General features: G+C 42.1%; 1 protein-coding gene across 2 annotated transcripts in view; it reads right to left on the reverse strand.

Annotated features, from left to right (window-relative positions):
• Window positions 1-3,524, reverse strand: part of mthfd1l (methylenetetrahydrofolate dehydrogenase (NADP+ dependent) 1 like) — an 86,557-nt gene extending 83,033 nt beyond the window's left edge. For both annotated transcript variants that reach the window (XM_064991294.1, XM_064991293.1), the window contains exons 1-6: window positions 3,165-3,524; window positions 2,175-2,259; window positions 1,954-2,004; window positions 1,767-1,820; window positions 887-1,011; window positions 131-231 (exon numbers count right to left, since the gene is read on the reverse strand). In XM_064991294.1, the coding sequence (XP_064847366.1) occupies window positions 131-231; window positions 887-1,011; window positions 1,767-1,820; window positions 1,954-2,004; window positions 2,175-2,259; window positions 3,165-3,400 (652 nt within the window). In that variant the 5' untranslated portion in view covers window positions 3,401-3,524. The remainder of the gene's footprint in view (window positions 1-130; window positions 232-886; window positions 1,012-1,766; window positions 1,821-1,953; window positions 2,005-2,174; window positions 2,260-3,164) is intronic.
• Window positions 3,525-22,321: the final 18,797 nt, after the last annotated feature.

A 22,321-nucleotide genomic window follows, 5' to 3' on the forward strand; every position in this document is an offset into this window, starting at 1 on the left:
TACTCGCTAGGCTTATCAGTGATGACGAACTCTAGCTGCTTGACTTAAGTTACACATAGTGGTCTCCATTGCTGGTATGCTCTGAATTACTCCAGTCTAGTTTAAGTAGCTGTGTGACACTTTCTCTCACCATGTCTGGCCAGCAGCTCCATGACAGCGTTGGCCAGGGGAGGAGTGAAGCCCTGGCTCATATCTCCTCGCACCAGCCTCCCCACATTCAGGTCTGACACACTACAGTATAGACAGGACACACACGCATAAAGTAGGGCACAAGTAGTAGACATAAGACATTGCTAGTGTAGCGTTGGCAGTAGGCTGGCCAGGTGGTTTTAGAATAGTCCTCATATTGTGCATTATGAATGAGCAATAAACTGGGTAGGGTTACAGTATAGATCAAATGTGATTTATGTACAATTACAATCCATGGCACAGCATGGGTGATGGTGGTATTAGTAACTGTATAATCCAGCAAAGGCCATGACCCTAACAATGCTCTATGGCCCAACAGTGGTTTAACCTTAAAAATTATGTCTGTCTTTGTAAGGCAACTCTTGTCATCCTATAATAGGGAATGTTTCTCTGTCATTGGGTCATGTTTTAGTTGCTCTACAATAACCCACAGTACTGTCTCTCTGACGGGCTGTTAATGTCCTGCAGCACATTCTGATTTGGACCAAATTCAAGGCAGCATGGCAGAAAATGCATTTAAACTCCACAGGGCAAGAGGCACACAAAGCCAGGACAGAAAGGGACAGGCGTCAACAGAATAATTAATGGTAAAGCTCTGATACCCGTGTGGTAATATTGTAATTACACTAATTAAAACATTGTACAAACATGTTGTTATAGAAAGTACGCTGAGCTGTGTTTGTAATGAATGACTTACCCGTCCACGTCCTTCTCTGGTCTGATTGTGTTGAGGACCCGGCTGGTGAGGGAGGCAGGGGGGAGGTGGAGGTACACACCATGCACCCTGGGATCCTCATTGAGCTTCAACACCTCCTCTATAATCTACACAAATAAAGAAAGAGGGTGTCAGGGAGAGGGATAAGGATGGGGTGGAATTTGGAGGGAGAAATTACTTCAGTTAAATCATAAAGGTAAACTAGCAAGAATGTGACCCTTGATGTCAAGAAGTGTGCACTCTGAAGGTGAGAGGTCAACCACTCAGGCAACTGATAGTAACCTCAGCTGCCCCTGGAAAGAGAGTGGGTTAGTGGAAGTAAAGAAACATGGAGGGAGAGAGGAGAAGAAAGAGAAAACACATGCACCGAGGACATAGTGAAAGTAGAGCAGCAGACACCTCAGACACGCTCACGGAAATCCAGACATCCACTAGACCCATTCCAAAGATATCCATATTCACCTAATACACACAGGACCATGATCATCACCCTACTATGGAAAAGGTCATTCCCAGGTCCACAGCTGAGAAGGAAGGAACCTCATAAAACGTACTGTGTTGAAAGAGATTCAACCATTTCCAACAACTATCTAGTACTCGGGGGAGATCCATGACATTATGTCCAATACTTATTGATCATTGAGAGAGACGGTGGCTTGACTCATTAGACAGGCAATGGAAGAACAAGTTATGCAGATGCATTCACCTGACACACACACAGTAAAGTGAATGTCAGGCAGAATTTGACTTCCAGGGAAGGGTGGGAAGAAGGCAACAGCCAATGATGTGATGTCCAATCACAGTGAGTGTTGTTGGATTGTGGTGGGAATTTGTGTAGTAGGTATTAGCTGGTTTGACTCACCTCATCTTCAGTGCATTCTCTGGGCAAGCAGATCTGAGTAACGTTCAGGCCAATCTATGAAACGAGGGATTCAGGGAAATGAACAGTGGGAAAACACCAACAGGTAACTTGACTCCTACTGAAAGGGTAGCGTAATAGTAAAATTACTTTTTTTTTAACTAAAGAGAAACAGAATCACTTAATGTACCTTTCCAGCCATCTTCTTGTTGAGCTCCAGTAAACGGTCATCCTCATCTGCCTTTGAGACGAGAATACAAAGCCTTGAGCAACATAGACACACACCAAAAGGTTCAATAAAACAATCACGGGGGGGGCCTAGAATAACCCATCAATACCCAGCCCAACGGACAACGGCCAAGCACAGCAGCAATGTCTAAGGCCACCATGACCTACAGGCGGCCTGTTTACCTGTATGATAGCCAGCGTAGGTTTGAGTGCAGGGTGGCCCCTCTGCAAAGCCACCATCTCCTCTTTGGTCCTTTGAACATTCTCCCTGCAAGAGAACCCGGATTCAGAAAAAGACATATATTCATTCACATGTAGTCCTATAGGGGCAAGCTATGGAGGAAGCAGACGAAAACAAAAGAGAATCCTTGGCATGACAATGTCGATCACACACTTTTCAAGCAACTGGTAGTCAAGCTTTATCATTATGATTGGATTGTAGTCAGATATCATGTTTTGAAGTGTAAATCTAGATTGTATTGGTGGCTACAGTGACAGTTTGATCATTGAAATAAAAGGGATTGAACCACAAAAGAAAAACAACATATGCAAATATTTTGTGAAATGATACTTGTGACCATGTTATTAGTAATAATTACATAAACTTTCCCTTACAGAGTGTGTGGGGACTTTGTGATCTGTGCCACGTTGCTGTACCAAGCAGCCTACTACTGGAGGTTGAGTCAAAGCCAGCCATGGAGAATGGGGATTGTACACTTAACTACATACGGCGACCATCATGTAAATGTTTTATTGTGGAACATTTGTTTGTAGTCTTTACCGGAAACGTGTTCATGTATCAGTTACAATGTGTTGCAATTACACGCGTGTGAAACATACATGCCAGCATGGGAGTAAGAACAGTGGAACATTGCATCAGCTGGGTGGTAGTAGTTGGTCAGCAGCTCCTTAAAAAGATGCCGATCACACGCGGGAAGCTCAAGTTATGAAGACGAACTACTGCAGCAACTTTAATGAAACTGGCTACATCCCACATGAAATACATCGCAAGTAGCGTGGATGTTCGCTGTATTCATCGAATAAGATGCTAACGTTAGCTGGCTCAACTACCAAGTTGGCTACATTCAGGAAATAAGTGAGATGGCCATTCGTTCATGTTACGAATGGTAAAAAAATTATACATTGACTGAAATATATTAAAGCTTTGTTTACCTGATAGTGTTTTCGTAGCCCGGTCCATCCGTTTGCTTTCCTAACTTGGTCGCTTTTTCCGCGGAGGTAGTGCCGCTTACGGAACTAGCAGCCCGGAGAAGCAACTGGCTGTTGCTGGATGGACCTAGCCGTAGCGAGCTCTTCGCCAAGCCGAACACCCGGACTCCCGTACGAGGTTGGGGTACGGATGGGGTCGGTAAATTGCGGCAGGCATGGCGAAGTGTAGAAAGCCTCATGATGATTCTGATGAAATAGCGGGTTGTTGATGTTAACTACCGGCTGGTGAGACTCGGAACCAGTGATATTAGAGAAACCGGTAGTGGTTGAGACACTATGCAAGCAGCGTGTTGGTAAAGCGAGGAACAGACCACCCCCCTTTATTTTTTTTATTGCGGTTTGTATGTGGGTGTTATATTAAACATAGAGGGAGTAAAATGTAGGGAAGCAATAAATATTTCAGAACAACTAGTAGTCGAATAAGACATGGGAGAGATGACGAATTTTTGCAAAGAGATTTATTTATGGACTAATTCACTTGAAACAAATAGCCAAACCGAAGACATTACTAGTGTCTCCCCTGCGATCAAACCGCCATAAAAAAAAATGAAACGCAGTTGTAAATGAGAACTTGTTCTCAATTTGCCTACCTGTTTAAATAAAGGTTAAATAAAGTAATAATTAAAAAAAACACATCAACAACAGTCACCCACGAAGCATCGCTCCACAAAAGCCACGGCCCTTGCAGAGCAAGGGGAACCACGACTTCAAGGTCTCAGAGCAAGTGACGTCACCGATTGAAACGCTATTTAGCGCGCACTGCGAACTAAGCTAGCCGTTTCCGTTGCATAAGTTCAGACAACTGTGTGGAGTTTGAGACAGTAACTATGTGAGCTTATTACAGTATTATAGACACTATTTCCTTGGATTTCCTATGATATTCTATGAAGAAGAACCCCTTACTTTCCAATGACTCTTGTGTAGCTTGTGAGCATCATAGATCACACGTGTTCATGAGTCTCAGCTTTTCATAGATAGGCCTCCCGAGTGGCGCAGAGGTCTAAGGCTGTGCCACTAGAGATTCTGGGTTCAAGTCCAGGCGCTGTCACGATGGGAGACCCATGGGGTGGGGCATAATTTGCCCAGCGTCGCCGGGGTTAGGGAGGGTTTGGCAGGCAGGGATGTCCTTGTCCCATTGCTCACTAGTGACTCCTGTGGTGGGCCAGGCACAGTGCACGCTAACATGGTCACCAGGTGCACAGTGTTTCCTCCAACACATTGGTACGGCTGGCTTCCAGGTTAAGTGGGCATTGTGTCAAGAAACAGTGCAGCTTGAATGTGTTGTGTTTCGGAGGACATGAGTGTACGGGAGTTGCAGCGATGAGACAAGACTGTAACTACCAATTGGATACCACGAAAAAGGGATAAATGTTTTTTTTTAAATAAACTAAAAATAGGAGCTTTTCATAGATAACTTTTAATAGGTTGTAGTTAATCACATCACACAAACTAAGAAGAAATAGACTAATCCATTGGTGCAACCTAGAAGTCTGTAGCTCAAACACACAATGTTTAAAAGGGGTTAGAAGTGCAAATTGTGCCAGGACTCATTGGGTTAATGTTCTTGGAACAATTTGAGAACATTACTTTAAATAGAACCATGAGTAAGCTTGTAGGAAATGTTAAGCTGAAGTGCTTAAATTCCTGTGCTGAAAATGTTTATGTTTGTGCTTTTCTATTTCTGTGTTCTCTGTTTGTGCTTTTCTATAAACCAATTTCTGTGTTCATGCAAGTGACTGATTGAACAAATCTTCACTATCAGTATCTGCAATTTGGCAGTATGCCTAGAACCTTGTTTAGAGAACGAAAGATATCTCAGTTTTAAGGTCTCAGCTTAGAGAGAAGAAGCCTTGTGAGGTATTGGTCGTCCCATGAATGAAGCAAACATGAATTATGAATGATGAATAAGCTAAATCATGCAAATATAACTTGTCTGTATATAAAGGAACTAGCAGGACTGCCCTGTTGGAGCTCCTGATCCACATGTGTACTATGGTGCATTGAGTTGGATGGAACCTCTCCAGTGTGCTGATAATAAACAATGATTCATTTAAGATTGATTACACACAGGTGGATTGTATTTATCATCATTAGTCATTTAGGTCAACATTGGATCATTCAGAGATCCTCACTGAACTTCTGGAGAGAGTTTGCTGCACTGAAAGTAAAGGGGCTGAATAATTTTGCACGCCCAATTTTTCAGTTTTTGATTTGTTAAAAAAGTTTGAAATATCCTATAAATGTCGTTCCACTTCATGATTGTGTCCCACTTGTTATTGATTCTTCACAAAAAAATACAGTTTTATATCTTTATGTTTGAAGCCTGAAATGTGGCAAAAGGTCGCAAAGTTCAAGGGGGCCGAATACTTTCGCAAGGCACTGTATATTCATCAGTAATAAGGTCCTCAGTCAGCTTTCTGAACAGCCCTGGACTCACCAAAACATCAAATGTAAGAACATTTAGAAGATTGTTCCAATCAATCAGGAGTTAACAGGGGTTTTCACATTTAGTCATGTGGGTTTTGAGATTAATTGATTCAGATTCAAATCAATGCATATACTCTTAAATTGATCTGAGGCCACAGACAGCCAATCTAGATTTAAATGGCCCATGTTGACTCTAATGCTTCCCGCAGATGGACCATTCTTGATACACACGGAAAATGTTGAGCTTGAAAATCCCCGCAGCAGTGTTGCAACTCTTGACACAAACAGGTGCGCCTGGCACTTATTACCATACCCTGTTCAAAGACACTTCAATCTTTTGTCTTTCCCATTTACCCTTTGAATGGCCCACATACACAATCCATGTCTCAAGGCTTAAAAATCATTATTTAACCTGTCTCAATCAATCATTCAATCAAATGTATTTATAAAGCCCTTTTTTACATCATCTGATGTCACAAAGTGTTATACAGAAACACAACCTAAAACCCCAAACAGCAAGCAATGCAGATGTAGAAGCACGGTGGCTAGGAAAAACTCCCTAGAAAGAAAGATAGAAACCTAGTGATGAACCAGGTTCTGAGGGGTGGCCCGTCCTCTTCTGGCTGTGCCGGGTGGAGATTAGAACAGAACATGGCCAAGATATTCAAACGTTCATAGATGACCAGCATGGTCAAATAATAATAATCACAGTGGTTGAAGAGGGTGCAACACTGCTTTCAATCAGGGCAAGGTGTCTGGTAACATGACTGAATACAAACAATGCAGCTATTCCCTCCGTAAGGCTATCAAACAAGCTAAGCGTCAGTACAGAGACAAAGTAGAATCCCAATTCAACGGCTCAGACACAAGAGGCATGTGGCAGGGTCTACAGTCAATCAAGGACTACAGGAAGAAATCCAGCCCCGTCACGGACCAGGATGTCTTGGTCCCAGGCAGACTAAATAACTTTTTTGCCCGCTTTGAGGACAATACAGTGCCACTGACACTGCCTGCAACGGAAAAATGTGGTCTCTCCTTCACTGCAGCCGAGGTGAGTAAAACATTTAAACGTGCTAACCCTCGCAAGGCTGCAGGCCCAGACGGCATCCCCAGCCGCGCCCTCAGAGCACCATCGTTCCTGTTCCCAAGAAAGCTAAGGTAACTGAGCTAAACGACTACCGCCCCGTAGCACTCACTTCCGTCATCATGAAGTGCTTTGAGAGACTAGTCAAGGACCATATCACCTCCACCCTACCTGACACCCTAGACCCACTCCAATTTGCTTACCGCTCAAATAGGTCCACAGACGATGCAATCTCAACCACACTGCACACTGCCCTAACCCATCTGGACAAGAGGAATACCTATGTGAGAATGCTGTTCATCGACTACAGCTCGGCATTCAACACCATAGTACCCTCCAAGCTCGTCATCAAGCTCGAGACCCTGGGTCTCGACCCCGCCCTGTGCAACTGGGTACTGGACTTCCTGACGGGCCGCCCCCAGGTGGTGAGGGTAGGTAACAACATCTCCTCCCCGCTGATCCTCAACACTGGGGCCCCACAAGGGTGCGTTCTGAGCCCTCTCCTGTACTCCCTGTTCACCCACGACTGCGTGGCCACGCACACCTCCAACTCAATCATCAAGTTTGCGGACGACACAACAGTGGTAGGCTTGATTACCAACAACGACGAGACGGCCTACAGGGAGGAGGTGAGGGCCCTCGGAGTGTGGTGTCAGGAAAATAACCTCACACTCAATGTCAAAAAAACTAAGGAGATGATTGTGGACTTCAGGAAACAGCAGAGGGAACACCCCCCTATCCACATCGATGGAACAGTAGTGGAGAGAGTAGCAAGTTTTAAGTTCCTCGGCATACACATCACAGACAAACTGAATTGGTCCACTCACACAGACAGCATCGTGAAGAAGGCGCAGCAGCGCCTCTTCAACCTCAGGAGGCTGAAGAAATTCGGCTTGTCACCAAAAGCACTCACAAACTTCTACAGATGCACAATCGAGAGCATCCTGGCGGGCTGTATCACCGCCTGGTTGGCAAAGCTCCAAACTCTCAGCATATGATGTGAATGATACGTGGTATGGACTGCATCATCTGGTACACTACCCTCAACAGTGTCAGACCCTAGAGTAGTAGTCGGTGCTGTGTAGTGCTGGGATGAGGTGAAATGGGCCTGGTCTTGTAGAGATGTGCTGTGATGGGCCAGGTCTGGTTGCGCTGTGCTGAGGTGGGCCTGGTCTGGTAGAGCTGTGCTGTGGTGGGCCTGTCATGCCAAATAATGTCCCCCGGCCAAATTGTGTCTAAACTATTAGTGCCCGTTGCAATATCAACGGTGTGATGACCTAATGATTAGAATTTTGGAGATCATTACAGCCTAAACGACATTATTTTTATTATCGCTATGCAAACAAGGCTGGTTTACATGACAATTTCGCTGTTTAAAGTTTTGTTTAGCTAATAAAATGAAAACATGAATTAGAACTACATGTGGGTACCTTGCTAAAATTGCGACATTAAATCCATGTCTTAATAATTTCTACATTTCAGAAATAGCAAAGAAAACACAATAAAGGGATTGGTGCAAGATTGTTGCTTGGCACATTTAAAGAACATGACAAAAAAAACACATTATTTTCTTGTCTTTTATTAATTTAACAGAACATTTCCTAAAAGTTCAAACATGGTTACATTTAACATTTCAATTTTGGTAATGTTCTTGGAACATTCTCCCAACTGGGTTGCCATTGGGAATGTTCTCAAATAGTTCAGAGAATGTTAAGAAACAATGTTCTTCTGTTGGAAATTCAGTTCTTCAGCATAACGTTTCCTTCAGGTTTCCTCATGGTTCTATTTAAAGGCATGTTCTCCAATTGTTCATTAGGTTAAGAAAACTTTCCATAAAATCCACAACAAAACTTAAGTAATATATGGGGAAGGTTCTAAGAAATGTTATTTAAAAATATATATATTCGGTTCTCAGCATCAACAAAACTCTCACTATCCTTTATCTTGTTAAGTGTGTTCGGGTGTGTTGGCTGATCCCACTAATTGGCCACACCTGATTTTAACGAGTTCTTGTTTCCTATGAAACTGGGTCTGTTTGAATAGACTCAAATGAACAGCTTTGTATGAGTAAAAAAACCCTGGCATAGTAGCTCCATCCTAGTGGCACAGTGGACTAATTAGTAGACTAATTAGACAACAGAAAATTCTAGGTTTGAATCTCACTGATACTGTGTTACAATCAAATATTAATTTGTTTGAATGATTAATGCCTACATAAATTCATTTCCGTGTTTCCTATCTGTGCTTGGAGTTCAAAAAAGTTAACCCAAAATAAGATAGCAGTGTTATTAAAAGTATAATTGAAACATTAAGTGAAAGTTCTAAGGAAGTTATTCAAAAAACTCAAAATAACCAATAATTTATGTTAATAAAATCTCCCAGGAAAATGTTCAAGGAACCAGAGTAAAACAATCTCAGAACCTCCCTGTAAGCTAAAAAGAAATGTTCCCAGAACAGAAGTGAAAATTTCACCTGTTCTGGGAACATTTATTTTTTTAAAGTTCACCGGTCAGGAAACAACCAATGTGAAACCGAAAATATTCCTGCAATTTCCAAGGAACCAAATGTGCTAGCTAGGTAGTGGAGTGAAGGTACAGTTGAAGTCAGAAGTTTACATACATTTAGGTTGGAGTCATTAAAACTCGTTTTTCAACCACTCCACAAATTTCTGGTAAAGAAACTATAGTTTTGGCAAGTCGGTTAGGACATCTACTTTGTGCATGACTCAAGTCATTTTTCACTTATACTTAAATGTATCACAATTCCAGTGGGTCAGAAGTTTACATACACTAAGTTGACTGTGCCTTTAAATAGCTTGGAAAATTCCAGAAAATTAAGTCATGGTTTTAGAAGCTTCTGATAGGCTAATTGACATCATTTGAGTCAATCGGAGGTGTACCTGTGGATGTATTTCAAGGCCTACCTTCAAACTCAGTGCCTCTTTGCTTGACATCATGGGAAAATCAAAAGAAATCACCCAAGACCTCAGAAGAAAATTTGTAGATCTCCACAAGTCTGGTTCATCCTTGGGAGCAATTTCCAAATGCCTGTAGGTACCACATTCATCTGTACAAACAATAGTACGCAAGTATAAACACCATGAGACCACGCAGCCGTCATACCGCTCAGGAAGGAGACGAGTTCTGTCTCCTAGAGATGATCGTACTTTGGTGTGCGAAAAGTGAAAATTAATCCTAGAACAACAGCAAAGGACCTTGTGAAGATGCTGGAGGAAACAGGTACAAAAGTATCTATATCCACAGTAAAACGAGTCTTATAATAACATAACCTGAAAGGCCGCTCAGCAAGGAAGAAGCCACTGCTCCAAAACTTATTGGAGAAATGTCCTCTGGTCTGGTGAAACAAAAATACAACTGTTTGGCCATAATGACCATCATTATGTTTGGAGGAAAAAGGGGGAGGCTTGCAAGCCGAAGAACACCATCCCATCCGTGAAGCACTTGGGTGGTAGCATCATGTTGTGGGGGTGCTTTGTTGCAAGAGGGACTGGTGCACTTCACAAAATAGATGGCATCATGAAGGAGGAAATTGATGTGGATATATTGAAGCAACAAGTTTAAGCTTGGTCGCAAATGGGTCTTTCAAATGGACAATGACACCAAGCATATTTCCAAAGTTGTGGTGGCAAAATGGCTTAAGGACAACAAAGTCAAGGTATTGGAGTGGCCATCACAAAGCCCTGACCTCAATCCTGCAGAAAATGTGTGGGCACAACTGAAAAAGGATGTGTGAGCAAGGAAGCTTAAAAACCAGTTACACCAGCTCTGTCAGGAGGAATGGGCCAAAATTCACCCAAATTATTGTGGAAGGCCACCCAAAACGTTTGACCCAAGTTAAACCATTTGAAGGCAATGCTACCAAATACTAACTGAGTGTATGTAAACTTCTGACCCATTGGGAATGTGATGAAATAAATAAAAGCTCAAATAAATGGTTCTCTCTACTATTATTTTGACATTTCGCATTCTTCAAATAAAGTGGTGATTCTAACTGACCTAAGACAGGGAATTTTTACTAGGGTTATATGTCAGGAATTGTGAAAAACTGAGTTTAAATGTATTTGGCTACGGTGTATGTAAACTTCTGACTTCAACTGTATATGCAGTATCAATTATTTTGTACAATAGAGAAATTATGCACAAAGTAGCCAACACAAGCACAAAGTATGTGAAATGTATTCACATGCATGCCGCACACAGCCTAGTTTCAGCAGAATATAATCTGTTGGCAAGAGCTCGTAGCTCTCCAATGGTTTTTGCATTGAGCAGCTACCAGAAGAACAACATCGGTAGAAGGTAGTGTAGAAAGGAAAGATGTTTCAATTTATGATATCTATCAGTAAATACTAAAGATAGAAAGTGACCCATAGGATGTGAGAGAGTTCTAACAGAGAGAAAGGGAGGGGCCCAACTCGGCCGAAAATATGTCTCCCTACAGCCAGGTGGATTTTTTTGTTATTTAGCCAAGCAAGGAGATTTGTATGGAGGTTAATGAGAGTGTTGAATTTGGTCAACCAAAAAATGAATGGCTTATTCGTTATGCGAGTTTTATTTGATCAAATAGAAGTTTTGTAATCGTTAAATTGTTATGAGTGTACTGATATATGTAGTACACATGACACCCAGACAACTTTTAAAAAACACACTTTATATTGGATGGCTATGCATATTCATGGCATGACAAGGCTAGTAGCATACCATCTCTCTCCATTGAATACAGGCGTTTGATGTCAACAACCCTCATCGAATATTCAAAAAATATTTTTTTTTAAGATACGCGGGAGCTAAACAGCCCGCCTTGCCGCTTTGTGGACAACGGCTCCATTGTTAGGTCGGAGAGACATGTATCTTGTCCATAATCTTTGGTTGTAATCTAAATCACTGGACTGCACTGTGGTCACATGTGAATCCGGTGGTCCTGTCTGTATCCCAGTGTTCCTCTGAGGGAAAAACACTCCCATTCCCTCACATTTTACATTAGGACCGTCCACACTGGTCACCTAATTAGGTTTAACTGAGTTAACCAACCTCCAAATAGATATGTGAGGTTAGACCAGGACAAGAACAATCAATAGCTCAAGGATTTCCTTGAATTTCATTTTGTTTCAATCAGTAGCCTATAGGCTTAAGCCTATGTATGTAGTCTATTTTAACTTACCTGCCAGTCTGTATATTTTTCTATATTTTTTCTACCTAATATCAATTGTCTGCCTTCCAAGTCAATGTTTTTTCTCTCACTTTATTCAGGAAAAAACTCTGTGGTATTTCTCCTAGAGAAGTAAGTGATTCACTGATGGTCAATTATTTAGTCAGCCAGCAGATAATGATGTGTGCTGTGGCCCTGCAATTACATGAGAGTGTAGAGGGAGATAAGGAAGAGAGGGAAAGGTGCGATGGGCAGGGCTTACGTAGCATTTCCATTCTCTATTGCTATTCAAATTTCAAATCAAATTTATTCATATAGCCCTTCGTACATCAGCTGATATCTCAAAGTGCTGTATAGAAACCCAGCCTAAAACTCCAAACAGCAAGCAATTCAGGTGTTGAAGCACGTTGGCTAGGAAAAACTCCCTAGAAAGGCCAAAACCTAGGAAGAAACCTAGAGAGGAACCAGGCTATGAGGGGTGGCCAGTCCTCTTCTGGCTGTGCTGAGTGGAGATTATAACAGAACATGGCCAAGATGTTCAAATGTTCATAAATGACCAGCATGGTCAAATAATAATAATCACAGTAGTTGTCGAGGGTGCAGGAAGTCAGCACCTCAGGAGTAAATGTCTTTTGGCTTTTCATAGCCGATCATTAAAAGTATCTCTACCAGTCCTGCTGTCTCTAGAGAGTTGAAAACAGCAGGTCTGGGACAGGTAGCACGTCCGGTGAACAGGTCAGGATTCCATAGCCGCAGGCAGGACAGTTGAAACTGGAGCAGCAGCACGGCCAGGTGGACTGGGAACAGCAAGGAGTCATCATGCCAGGTAGTCCTGAGTCATGGTCCTAGGGCTCAGGTCCTCTGAGAGAGAGAAAGAAAGAGAGAATTAGAGAGAGCATACTTAAATTCACACAGGATAAGACAGGAGAAGTACTCCAGATATAACAAACTGACCCTAGCCCCCCGACACATCAACTACTGCAGCATATATACTGGAGGCTGAGACAGGAGGGGTCAGGAGACACTGTGGCCCCATCCTATGATACCCCCGGACAGGGCCAAACAGTCTCTTTTCACTTGAGAGAGATGCAAAGTTGAACCTTTGGTGTGGTGAAGTCTACAAAAGTGCCCAAACTAGTCCTACATTAAAGGGCAATCTGCAGTTCAAACAATAACAAAGCGATAACCCAGACACTGTTTTGATCAATAACTTAGGGATGGTGCTGGAGAAATGTAACCACTCTCAATGTTACCCAGTTGGTGGGAATTGTAACGTGGCTCATATAGCGGGGATGAAATAATATCATTACTTAAAGATATGTTCTGGAATTTTGGCGATTTCAAAGTATTTTTTAAACCTCCACTTTGGGCTGGATGTGTCAATTTGTAGTTCATACATGCATAATCTATGAGTAGAATTACTGTTTTACCTCAATTAGACAACAATCTCTAGTTTGAAAGCGACTGTTTTTCTGGACAATGTGCAATGCCATTTCCCTCCATGTGGGCTAGCCCCCAAGCAATTAGAGATCTAGCCAATGCCCTTCACCCCCTCACCATTTGAGTGACAGCTAGCAAGAGGCACATAGCAGTGCGAGAGAGAGAGAGCGCAATTATCTGGTGCACATATCTGTATATATGAGCTGTAGTACGCAATTTTCTGGGACCACTTTCAGAACTACTGGTTAAAAAGTAAATAAAAGTACCGTAGAACCTCTTTAAAAAGTCCCAAAATGTATGTTTCAACTGCCGATATCCACTTTGAAGATGATTCATGCACAATGAACACCAAAATAACATACAAACTTAAATCTGATATGCAGCTCATTATGAAACCATTAGGTCTACATGTTTTGAACAAAGACATATTTTTTTATGTTCTGAGAACAGAAGTGAACATTTAGCCTGTTCTGGGAATGTTTATTTTTAGGTTGCAGGGAGGTTATGAGAACGTTTTACTCTGGTTCCTTGAAAGTTTCCCTGGGAAGTTTTATTAACGCTCTGAGAATGGAAAATATAGGTTATTTGGAGATTTTTTAATAAATTCCTTAAAACCTTCAATAACACTTTTAATAACACTGCTAGGTTATTTTGGGTTAACTTTTTTAAACTCCAAGCACAGATAGACATTTATTTTCTTAGACAGTAATCATGAGAACACATTTCCTTTTTATTGTGACATGACATCAGTGAGATTCAAATGCATGATCTTCTGTACTCCACCAGGATGGAGTAGCATGCCATGTTTTTAAGCATACCAAGCTGTTCATTTTAGTCAGAGATCTGTATATAATGTGTGCTCATGTCTCCGGCCTAGCAATGGGAGTTGTTGTCCCAATGGCGGGAAGGCAGGCGACCAGCGTAGGTCCAAAATAAGGCCAGAGAAACGCATTGGGCTTATTTTGGACAGATTTCGGCGAGAGTTAAACCTTTAGCTTCCTCTTCTCTGTTTTAGTCTATTCAAACAGACACCATTTCATAGGAAACAAGCAATCATTATGATCAGCTGTGGCCAATTAATGGGCACAGCCAACACACCTAAACACACTTATCATGATAGAGCGGGGTATTCAACATTTCCTTGCCCGGGCGAACCGACGATCCTGGGACCGGCATTCAGGTGAATGATAATGGCAAGGAGATGTAATCAACATTTTAAAATGAATAGATTTGGTAGATAGTTTTTCATTTCTTTGATCTCATTATAATTGAAAGAGGAAGTGTAAACTCTAACATAGCCTATTAACTAGAACAAGGGTCTTCGGCCTTTACTTGCCCAGGGACCCGGCCTCGAATTTCCCAGCGGCATCAACGGCCCCCTTGTGTGGCCGTAATGCCCCGTAAAAGAATCCATGGCTTGCGGCCAAAGTGGCTGTTGTACCCTTGGGCTGAATATAATAAGTATGGCTGCCAATCACCACGATCCGAAGCACCTCTCACTCACATGGCTCACTCAGATATCTCAATTCTTATTAGCCAATGCCTGTCAAGTGATCTTGTCCTTCTCACACAGACTGGTTTCATAGACTAGACGTAACATAGTAAATGTAAATCCAAGGACACTCAAATTAGTTTGATATGATACGTTTGATATGGTTACATAAGAAAAAGATGGCAGAAACAAACACCTAGCAATCCAAAGGTTGCGAGTTCAAATCACATCACGGACAACTTCAGCAATTTAGCAACTTTTCAACTACTTACTACTTTTTAGCTACTTTGCAACTACTGTATTTTGCATGTTAACTAACCCTTTTCGCTAACCCTTCCCCTAACTCTTATTTTAGCCCTTTTAGCTAATCCCCTAACCCTAACCCATAACCCCTAGCCTAGGGGTGGCAGGTAGCCTGCTGGGTAGGAGCATCGATCGAATCCCAGAGCTGACAAGGTAAAAAATCTGTCATTCTTCCCCTGAGCATTTCAGTTGAATACATTCAGTTGTACAACTGACCTTTCCTTAGCTAACATTATCCACCTAGCTAGAATTTGTAACATATCACACATTTTTCAAATTCGTACCATATTGTATGTTTTGAAAGTTCGTAACATATAATACGAATTGTAATTCGTAAAATATAATATGGAACGGGTGATAGACATCCACAAATTAATACATACCATACGAAACATAACAAATGTAAATGGAGTTTCACAGATTTACGTACAGAATAATACGAAATGCTCTGAGACCTGGTTTGTTGGTTGCAGCCTGGTCTCATAGACTAGACATAACATAGTAAAATGTATATCCAGGACACTCAAATTAGTATCATATATGTTACGTTTGTTATGGTTACATAAGATAGAAGGTTACCTAAGGCATTTTATAGCCTTGCTACTGTATATAGCCTGTCTTTTTACTGTTGTTTCATTTCTATAATTACCTATTGTTCACCTAACACCTCTTTTGCACTGTTGGTTAGAGCCTGTAAGTAAGCCTTTCACTGTAAGGTCTACACCTGTTGTATTCGGCGCACGTGACAAATAAACTTTGATTTGATTTACTTAGTATGTTAGCTAACCCTTCCCCTAACCTTAACCCTTTAATCTAGCCCCTAACCTTAACCCCTAGCTTAGCTCACGTCAGCCACATAGCTCAAGCTAATGTTAGCTACAACAAATTGGAATTCATAACACATCATACGTTTTGCAAATTTGTAACATATCATACAAAATGGATGATGGACATCCAGAAATGAATACATGCCAAACTCAACGTAACATATCATACTAATTGAAGTTTCCCGGATCTACATTTACTATGTTACGTCTACTGCTCAACTGAAACTGACATGGAGCCTTGCAGTGCCTCCCTCTGTTAAAAAGTGCAGCAGAGAATGATGACGATGATGGTGTGTGTTTGTGTGCATATACTCTATATCAGGGATCACCATCTAAATTCAGCAGTTTATTTCTTGAGCGGATGGTCGGGGGGGGGGGGCTACTGTATACGATCATGTACAGTACCTTGACCTTTGAATACGATCACATACAGAAAGTATTCATACTCCTTGACTTATTCCACATTTTGTTGTGTTACACCCTGAATTCAAAATGGATTACATTTACTTTGTCTTTGTCACTCATCTACCTACACACAATAACTCATAATATTGAAGTGAAACATGTTTTTCAACATTTTTGTAAATTGATTGAAAATATAGAAGTATATAATTTATATAAGTATTCACACCCCTGAGTCAATACTTTGTAGAAGCACCTTTGGCAGAGATTACAGCTGTGAATCTTTCTGGGTATATCTCTAAGAGCTCTTCACATCTGGATTGTGCAACATTTGCCCATTATTCTTTTCAAAATTCTTAAATGAAATTACATTCATTAAATTCAGTCAAATTGGTTGTTGATCATTGCAGGACAACCATTTTCAGGTCTTGCCATAGAGGGAGGTAAAGGCAAAAAAGGCCATGGTGGCAAAGTAAATACAATATAGCAAGTAAAACACTGGAATGGTAGATTTGCAATGGAAGAATGTGCAAAGTAGAAATAAAAATAATGGGGTGCAAAGGAGCAAAATAAATTAATAAATTAAATACAGTAATGAAAGAGGTAGTTGTTTGGGCTAAAATATAGATGGGTTATGTACAGGTGCAGTAATCTGTGAGCTGCTCTGACAGTTGGTGCTTAAAGCTAGTGAGGGAGATAAGTGTTTCCAGTTTCAGAGATTTTTGTAGTTTGTTCCAGTCATTGGCAGCAGAGAACTGGAAGGAGAGGCGGCCAAAGAAAGAATTGGTTTTGGGGGTGACTAGAGAGATATACCTGCTGGAGCGTGTGCTACAGGTGGGAGATGCTATGGTGACCAGCGAGCTGAGATAAGGGGGGACTTTACCTAGCAGGGTCTTGTAGATGACATGGAGCCAGTGGGTTTGGCGACGAGTATGAAGCGAGGGCCAGCCAACGAGAGCGTACAGGTCGCAATGGTGGGTAGTATATGGGGCTTTGGTGACAAAATGGATTGCACTGTGATCGACTGCATCCAATTTGTTGAGTAGGGTATTGGAGGCTATTTTGTAAATGACATCGCCAAAGTCGAGGATTGGTAGGATGGTCAGTTTTACAAGGGTATGTTTGGCAGCATGAGTGAAGGATGCTTTGTTACAAAATAGGAAGCCAATTCTAGATTTAACTTTGGATTGGAGATATTTGATATGGGTCTGGAAGGAGAGTTTACAGTCTAACCAGACACCTAAGTATTTGTAGTTGTCCACGTATTCTAAGTCAGAGCCGTCCAGAGTAGTGATGTTGGACAGGCGGGCAGGTGCGGGTAGCGATTGGTTGAAGAGCATGCATTTAGTTTTACTTGTATTTAAGAGCAATTGGAGGCCACGGAAGGAGAGTTGTATGGCATTGAAGCTTGCCTGGAGGGTTGTTAACACAGTGTCCAAAGAAGGGCCAGAAGTATACAGAATGGTGTCGTCTGCGTAGAGGTGGATCAGAGACTCACCAGCAGCAAGAGCGGCCTCATTGATGTATACAGAGAAGAGAGTCGGTCCAAGAATTGAACCCTGTGGCACCCCCATAGAGACTGCCAAAGGTCCGGACAGCAGACCCTCCGATTTGACACACTGAACTCTATCAGAGAAGTAGTTGGTGAACCAGGTGAGGCAATCATTTGCGAAACCAAGGCTGTCGAGTCTGCCGATGAGGATGTGGTGATTGACAGAGTCGAAAGCCTTGGCCAGATCAATGAACACGGCTGCACAGTAATGTTTCTAATCGATGGCGGTTAAGATATCGTTTAGGACCTTGAGCGTGGCTGAGGTGCACCCATGACCAGCTCTGAAACCAGATTGCATAGCAGAGAAGGTATGGTGAGATTCGAAATGGTCGGTAATCTGTTTGTTGACTTGGCTTTCGAAGACCTTAGAAAGGCATGGTAGGATAGATATAGGTCTGTCGCAGTTTGGGTCAAGAGTGTCCCCCCCTTTGAAGAGGGGGATGACCGCAGCTGCTTTCCAATCTTTGGGAATCTCAGACGACACGAAAGAGAGGTTGAACAGGCTAGTAATAGGGGTGGCAACAATTTCGGCAGATAATTTTAGAAAGAAAGGGTCCAGATTGTCTAGCCTGGCTGATTTGTAGGGGTCCAGATTTTGCAGCTCTTTCAGAACATCAGCTGAACGGATTTGGGAGAAGGAGAAATGGGGAAGGCTTGGGCGAATTGCTGTGGGGGGTGCAGTGCTGTTGACCGGGGTAGGAGTAGCCAGGTGGAAAGCATGGCCAGCCGTAGAAAAATGCTTATTGAAATTCTCAATTATGGTGGATTTATCAGTGGTGACAGTGTTTCCTATCTTCAGTGCAGTGGGCAGCTGGGAGGAGGTGTTCTTATTTTCCATGGACTTTACAGTGGCATGGGGCATGTTTATTTAAGATGGTTAGGAAGGCATTTAAAAAAAATATCCAGGCATCCTCTACTGACGGGATGAAATCAATATCCTTCCAGGATACCCCGGCCAGGTCGATTAGAAAGGCCTGCTCGCTGAAGTGTTTCAGGGAGAGTTTTACAGTGATGAGTGGAGGTCGTTTGACCGCTGACCCATTACGGATGCAGGCAACGAGGCAGTGATCGCTGAGATCTTGGTTGAAGACAGCAGAGGTGTATTTAGAGGGCAAGTTGGTTAGGATGATATCTATGAGGATGCCCGTGTTTAAGGCTTTGGGGAGGTACCTGGTAGGTTCATTGATAATTTGTGTGAGATTGAGGGCATCAAGTTTAGATTGTAGGATGGCTAGGGTGTTAAGCATGTTCCAGTTTAGGTCGCCTAGCAGCACAAGCTCTGAAGATAGATGGGGGGCAATCAGTTCACATATGGTGTCCAGAGCACAGCTGGGGGCAGAGGCTGGTCTATAGCAGGCTGCAACGGTGAGAGACTTGTTTTTAGAGAGGTGGATTTTTAAAAGTAGAAGTTCAAATTGTTTGGGTACAGACCTGGATAGTAGGACAGAACTCTGCAGGCTATCTTTGCAGTAGATTGCAACACCGCCCCCTTTGGCAGTTCTATCTTGTCTGAAAATGTTGTAGATTGGAATTAAAATTTCAGAATTTTTGGTAGTCTTCCTAAGCCAGGATTCAGACACAGCTAGAACATCCGGGTTGGCAGAGTGTGCTAAAGCAGTGAATAGAACAAACTTAGGAAGGAGGCTTCTATTGTTAACATGCATGAAACAAAGGCTATTACGGTTACAGAAGTCGTCAAAAGAGAGCGCCTGGGGAATAGGAGTGGAGCTAGACACTGTAGGGCCTGGACATCGCCAGAGGAACAGAGGAGGAGTAGAATAAGGGTGCGGCTAAAAGCAATAAGAATTGGTCGTCTAGAACGTCTGGAACAGAGAGTAAAGGGAGGTTTCTGGGGCCGATAAAATAGCATCAAGGTATAATGTACAGACAAAGGTATGGTAGGATGTGAATACAGTGGAGGTGAACCTAGGTATTGAGTGATGAAGAGAGAGATATTGTCTCTAGAAACATCATTGAAACCAGAAGATGTCATTGCATGTATGGGTGGTGGAACTAATAGTTTGGATAAGGTATAGTGAGCAGGACTAGAGGCTCTACAGTGAAATAAGCCAATAATGCCAATGATTATAAAGCCAATGGTTAGCAACTCCAGTGTATATTTGGCCTTATGTTTTAGGTTATTGTCTTGCTGAAGGGTGAATTCTTCTCCCGTTGTCTTGTGGAAAGCCGACTGAACCAGGTTTTCCTCAAGGACTTTGCCTGTGGTTATATCCATTCAGGCAGTTAGCCCACTCTCCACGTCAACCGTGAAGAGGCGACTCCGGGATGCTGGCCTTCTAGGCAGAGTTCCTCTGTCCAGTGTCTGTGTTCTTTTGCTCATCTTAATCTTTTCTTTTTATTAGCCAGTCTGAGATACGGCTTTTTCCTTGCAACTCTGCCTAGAAGGCCAGTATCCCGGAGTCGCCTCTTCACTGTTGACATTGAGACTGGTGTTTTGTGGGTACTATTTAATGAAGCTGAAAGTTGAGGAGTCGCTAGAGTGCGATGAGACAATTTTTAAGTATTACACTCTCAGGCCATCTTATTCTCACAAAATCTCTATAAAATCTGACAAACGTCCTAGCCATATTTAAGCTAACATCAGTGATTAAACACAAGGACACACCCACAATAAATGCCTATGTGTGTGATCCAAGCCTATTTGACTGCAGTGAGATCAATGTTAGAATCCATAGTTTAAAACGACTGCCCAGCTGAAGTCTTCAGCATGCAGTGATGTGAAGTGTTTCTGTTGATAAGAGAAATAGTGTGTGTGCGTGTGTGGCCCTGGACACTGCTGTCCTCTCTCTTAACACCAGCTCAGTGAAGTGTGAGTCTATTCCCTGTTAATGATTATTTATCCTAACCAACACACTGCTGTTGGAGGGAAAATCACCTCAGACGTTTTACCTACTGGACCTTACTGCTATATATACACATGCATATATATATATATTATGCTTGAAAATATGGAGAGTGATACTCAGTCATTATTTTGTATTTATTTCAATAGGCAAGTCAGTTAAGAACAAATTCTTATTTACAATGACGGCCTACACCGGCCAAACCTGGACGATGCTGGGGCCCTATGGGACTCCTGATCACGGCCGGTTGTGATACAGCCCGGGATTGAACCCGGGTCTGTAGTGGCGCAGCAGTCTATGTAATACATTTTTATTAAATATATCATTCCGTCATTATTCCTATTAGATATGACTTGTTCTAAAGGCAAATGTCCAATAGGTCAATTGCACAGACAGACCGTGATATTCAAAGCAGTTGCATCTTGGTTCTGTGCTATTGACACCCTCTTCTTAGGTGGGTTAAGTGCTCATTTTTTGAGTAATTCATGCATCCTTCTCGTCTATCTCTCTCAAATAGCGTCTTGGACATAGAGGACATCATGGTGATTGTATTGAACTGTAAAGATAAGGCGCTCTGTTTAGCTGGTCAATTCAGATCTTTGTGGCAACGCATAATGGTCATGCATTATTTGGGCAAATAGGATTTTAGAGAGAGATCGAGAGAGTGACAGAGAGAGACAGAGAAACGTACAGGGGTTTTCCAATACAGCTCTAGTGCTGTTTTTGGGAACTGTGTTTACATAGCTAGGGCTGACAATGAGGACTTGTGAAGAGCAGAATCAACAACCTCTGCATAGTTGCTTTGTATACTTTTGGGGAAAGGTCTGATGTGATAGAGTTTGCAGCACATTATTTGGGTTTAGTATTAAAGCTAGTAGCTACTATTCTTATTGTTGTTGCTGTTGTTTTTGTGTATCACTTAGCAACATTGACCTGCCATTAACCCTACAGTATCTGTCCCGAGACCCCAGCAAAAATGGGCTTTTCATTGATTTTACTTTCATTATCCTTATATTTATCCTCACAATTAAAGTGTTTTACCATTTTCATGACAACCAGGGCTGCAAGTATAGCACAAAACAATTTCACAGAAACAGTTGCATTCACAGGTTTTATTGACAAATGTCAATCAAAAAAATTTAGTCTGCCAAAGAAAAAACCTGTTCATAATGAATTTATATGAATGCTTTAAGTGCAGAAATTGTTTGCTCAGAGGGAACTGTATATCCAGCTAGTCAGTGACAACTGTGTGGAGTTTAGAGTTTGTGAGCTTATTACAGTGTTATAGATACTATGTCCTGGGATTTCCTATGATCTTCTATGTAGAAGAACCCCTCAGCTTCTAATGCCTCTTGTGTAGCTTGTGAGGTCATAGAGAAAAGGGGTTAGAAGTCCAGAATGCACCAGCGCTACAGTGGGACTCATTGTGTTAAAGTATATTGCATTTGAGAGACGGAGAGAGACAATACTCTGTGTCAACTATATTGTGACTGGTAGTCAAAGTAAATGTGACATTGTGCTTGTGTACAAAATACTCTTGACA

This window comes from Oncorhynchus masou, chromosome 16, assembly GCF_036934945.1.
Source record: "Oncorhynchus masou masou isolate Uvic2021 chromosome 16, UVic_Omas_1.1, whole genome shotgun sequence".
NCBI lineage: Eukaryota > Metazoa > Chordata > Actinopteri > Salmoniformes > Salmonidae > Oncorhynchus > Oncorhynchus masou.